This window comes from Pristiophorus japonicus, unplaced genomic scaffold, assembly GCF_044704955.1.
Source record: "Pristiophorus japonicus isolate sPriJap1 unplaced genomic scaffold, sPriJap1.hap1 HAP1_SCAFFOLD_1036, whole genome shotgun sequence".
NCBI classification, from domain to species: Eukaryota; Metazoa; Chordata; class Chondrichthyes; family Pristiophoridae; genus Pristiophorus; species Pristiophorus japonicus.
Genome location: NW_027250687.1, coordinates 107,501 through 112,500, shown reverse-complemented (window position 1 = coordinate 112,500; position 5,000 = coordinate 107,501). Strand labels below are relative to the sequence as shown.

Here is a 5,000-nt window from a genome sequence, read left to right as displayed (position 1 = left end):
GAGAGAGGGAGAGAGAGAGAGAGAGAGAGAGACAAACAGACAGAGCGAGAGAGAGAGAGAGAGACAGAGACAAACAGACAGAGAGAGAGACAGAGAGAGAGAGACAGAGAGAGACAAATAGACAGAGAGAGACAGAGAGAGAGGGAGAGGGAGAGAGAGAGAGAGAGAGAGACAGAGACAAACAGACAGAGAGAGACAGAGAGAGAGGGAGAGAGTGTGATGGGGTGGGGGGAGGTTGTATGAAACACTCACCATTCTGTCTCCTTTCCTCCCCCACTGCAGCCACTTGGGGTACAGGTAGAAATGGCAGCGGGCAGCGACAGGGTGTCCCACGATGGTGAGGTACCCGTGCATCACGCAGCTCCGACAGTCCGCGACGTCTGGGGAGAGGCGAGTGCAGGAGAGAGGGAGAGTCAGACAGAGTTCACACAGCTCGCTCCCGGCCACAGTCCCTGGGACCCTGGGACCCCCCCTCACACTGAGAGACCCTGGGACCCCCCCTCACACACTGAGAGACCCTGGGACCCCCCCTCACACACTGAGAGACCCTGGGAGCCCCCCTCACACACTGAGAGACCCTGGGACCCCCCCCTCACACACTGAGAGACCCTGGGACCCCCCCTCACACACTGAGAGACCCTGGGAGCCCCCCCCTCACACACTGAGAGACCCTGGGACCCCCCCTCACACACTGAGAGACCCTGGGACCCCCCCCCTCACACACTGAGAGACCCTGGGAGCCCCCCCCTCACACACTGAGAGACCCTGGGACCCCCCCCCTCACACACTGAGAGACCCTGGGACCCCCCCTCACACCCTGGGACCCCCCCTCACACACTGAGAGACCCTGTGACCCCCCCTCACACACTGAGAGACCCTGGGACCCCCTCACACACTGAGAGACCCTGGGACCCCCCCTCACACACTGAGAGACCCTGGGACCCCCCCTCACACACTGAGAGACCCTAGGACCCCCCCTCACACACTGAGAGACCCTGGGACACCCCCCTCACACACTGAGAGACCCTGGGACCCCCCCTCACACACTGAGAGACCCTGGGACCCCCCCTCACACACTGAGAGACCCTGGGACCCCCCCTCACACACTGAGAGACCCTGGGACCCCCCCTCACACACTGAGAGACCCTGGGACCCCCCCTCACACACTGAGAGACCCTGGGACCCCCCCTCACACTGAGAGACCCTGGGACCCCCCCTCACACACTGAGAGACCCTGGGACCCCCCTCACACCCTGGGACCCCCCTCACACACTGAGAGACCCTGGGACCCCCCCTCACACACTGAGAGACCCTGGGACCCCCCCTCACACACTGAGAGACCCTGGGACCCCCCTCACACACTGAGAGACCCTGGGACCCCCCCTCACACACTGAGAGACCCTGGGACCCCCCCTCACACACTGAGAGACCCTGGGACCCCCCTCACACACTGAGAGACCCTGGGACCCCCCCTCACACACTGAGAGACCCTGGGACCCCCCCTCACACACTGAGAGACCCTGGGACCCCCCTCACACACTGAGAGACCCTGGGACCCCCCCTCACACACTGAGAGACCCTGGGACCCCCCCTCACACACTGAGAGACCCTGGGACCCCCCTCACACACTGAGAGACCCTGGGACCCCCCTCACACACTGAGAGACCCTGGGACCCTCCCTCACACACTGAGAGACCCTGGGACCCCCCCTCACACACTGAGAGACCCTGGGACCCCCCCCTCACACACTGAGAGACCCTGGGACCCCCCTCACACACTGAGAGACCCTGGGACCCCCCCTCACACACTGAGTGACCCTGGGACCCCCCTCACACACTGAGAGACCCTGGGACCCCCCCTCACACACTGAGAGACCCTGGGACCCCCCTCACACACTGAGAGACCCTGGGACCCCTCCTCACACACTGAGAGACAGTGGGACCCCCCCTCACACACTGAGAGACCCTGGGACCCCCCTCACACACTGAGAGACCCTGGGACCCCCCCTCACACACTGAGAGACCCTGGGACCCCCCCTCACACACTGAGAGACCCTGGGACCCCCCTCACACACTGAGAGACCCTGGGACCCCCCTCACACACTGAGAGACTCTGGGACCCCCCTCACACACTGAGAGACCCTGGGACCCCCCTCACACACTGAGAGACCCTGGGACCCCCCCTCACACACTGAGACACCCTGGGACCCCCCTCACACTGAGAGACCCTGGGACCCCCCCCTCACACACTGAGAGACCCTGGGACCCCCCCTCACACACTGAGAGACCCTGGGACCACCCTCACACACTGAGAGACCCTGGGACCCCTCCTCACACACTGAGAGACCCTGGGACCCCTCCTCACACACTGAGAGACCCTGGGACCCCCCCTCACACACTGAGAGAACCTGGGACCCCCCCTCACACTGAGAGACCCTGGGACCCCCCTCACACACTGAGAGACCCTGGGACCACCCTCACACACTGAGAGACCCTGGGACCCCCCCTCACACACTGAGAGACCCTGGGACCCCCCCTCACACACTGAGAGACCCTGGGACCCCCCTCACACACTGAGAGACCCTGGGACCACCCTCACACACTGAGAGACCCTGGGACACCCCTCACACACTGAGAGACCCTGGGACCCCCCCTCACACACTGAGAGACCCTGGGACCCCCCTCACACACTGAGAGACCCTGGGACCCCCCCTCACACACTGAGAGACCCTGGGACCCCCCCTCACACACTGAGAGACCCTGGGACCCCCCTCACACACTGAGAGACCCTGGGACCACCCTCACACACTGAGAGACCCTGGGACCCCTCCTCACACACTGAGAGACCCTGGGACCCCTCCTCACACACTGAGAGACCCTGGGACACCCCCGCCCACACACTGAGAGACCCTGGGACCCCCCCCCTCACACACTGAGAGACCCTGGGACCCCCCTCACACACTGAGAGACCCTGGGACCCCCCCTCACACACTGAGAGACCCTGGGACCCCCCACACACACTGAGAGACCCTGGGACCCCCCCTCACACACTGAGAGACCATGGGACCCCCCTCACACACTGAGAGACCCTGGGACCCCCCCTCACACACTGAGAGACCCTGGGACCCCCCCTCACACACTGAGAGACCCTGGGACCCCCCTTCACATACTGAGAGACCCTGGGACACCCCCGCCCACACACTGAGAGACCCTGGGACCCCCCACACACACTGAGAGACCCTGGGACCCCCCCTCACACACTGAGAGACCATGGGACCCCCCTCACACACTGAGAGACCCTGGGACCCCCCCTCACACACTGAGAGACCCTGGGACCCCCCCTCACACACTGAGAGACCCTGGGACCCCCCCTCACACACTGAGAGACCCTGGGACCCCCCTTCACATACTGAGAGACCCTGGGACCCCCCTTCACATACTGAGAGACCCTGGGACCCCCCCCTCACACACTGAGAGACCCTGGGACCTCCCCTCACATACTGAGAGACACTGGGACCCCCACCTCACACACTGAGAAACCCTGGGACCCCCCTCACACACTGAGAGACCCTGGGACCCCCCTCACACACTGAGAGACACTGGGACCCCCACCTCACACACTGAGAGACCCTGGGACCCCCCCTCACACACTGAGAGACCCTGGGACCCCCCCTCACACACTGAGAGACCCTGGGACCCCCCTCACACACTGAGAGACCCTGGGACCCCCCCTCACACACTGAGAGACCCTGGGACCCCCCTCACACACTGAGAGACCCTGGGACCCCCCCTCACACACTGAGAGACCCTGGGACCCCCCCTCACACACTGAGAGACCCTGGGACCCCCCTCACACTGAGAGACCCTGGGACCCCCCCTCACACACTGAGAGACTCTGGGACTCTGGGACACCCCTCACATACTGAGAGACCCTGGGACCCCCCCTCACACACTGAGAGACCCTGGGACCCCCCCTCACACACTGAGAGACCCTGGGACCCCCCTCACACACTGAGAGACCCTGGGACCCCCCCTCACACTGAGAGACCCTGGGACCCCCCTCACACACTGAGAGACCCTGGGACCCCCCCTCACACACTGAGAGACCCTGGGACCCCCCCTCACACACTGAGAGACCCTGGGACCCCCCCTCACACACTGAGAGATCCTGGGACCCCCCCTCACACACTGAGAGACCCTGGGACCCCCCCTCACACACTGAGAGACCCTGGGACCCCCCCTCACACACTGAGAGACCCTGGGACCCCCCTCACACACTGAGAGACCCTGGGACCCCCCCTCACACACTGAGAGACCCTGGGACCCCCCTCACACACTGAGAGACCCTGGACCCCCCCCTCACACACTGAGAGATCCTGGGACCCCCCCTCACACACTGAGAGACCCTGGGACCCCCCTCACACACTGAGAGACCCTGGGACCTCCCCTCACACACTGAGAGACCCTGGGACCCCCCCTCACACACTGAGAGACCCTGGGACCCCTCCTCACACACTGAGAGACCCTGGAACTCCCCCTCACACACTGAGAGACCCTGGGACCCCCCCTCACACACTGAGAGGCCCTGGGACCCCCCCTCACACACTGAGAGACCCTGGGACCCCCCTCACACACTGAGAGACCCTGGGACCCCCCCTCACACTGAGAGACCCTGGGACCCCCCCTCACACACTGAGAGACCCTGGGACCCCCCTCACACACTGAGAGACCCTGGGACCCCCCTCACACACTGAGAGACCCCTCCCCCCTCACACACTGAGAGACACTGGGACCCCCCCTCACACACTGAGAGACCCTGGGACCCCCCTCACACACTGAGAGACCCTGGGACCCCCCCCCTCACACACTGAGAGACCCTGGGACCCCCCCCTCACACACTGAGAGACCCTGGGACCCCCCCTCACACACTGAGAGACCCTGGGACCCCCCTCACACACTGAGAGACCCTGGGACCCCCCACACACACTCACACATTTAGTA

At 64.7% G+C, this 5,000-nt stretch overlaps 1 protein-coding gene across 1 annotated transcript in view; it reads right to left on the bottom strand.

Annotated features, from left to right (window-relative positions):
- LOC139241316 (beta-adrenergic receptor kinase 1-like) overlaps nt 1-5,000 on the bottom strand; it is a gene marked incomplete at its 5' end in the record, with an annotated part of 114,114 nt that overhangs the window by 3,729 nt on the left and 105,385 nt on the right. Inside the window, one exon of the mRNA XM_070869945.1 lies at nt 253-380. Within this exon, the coding sequence (XP_070726046.1) occupies nt 253-380 (128 nt within the window). The remainder of the gene's footprint in view (nt 1-252; nt 381-5,000) is intronic.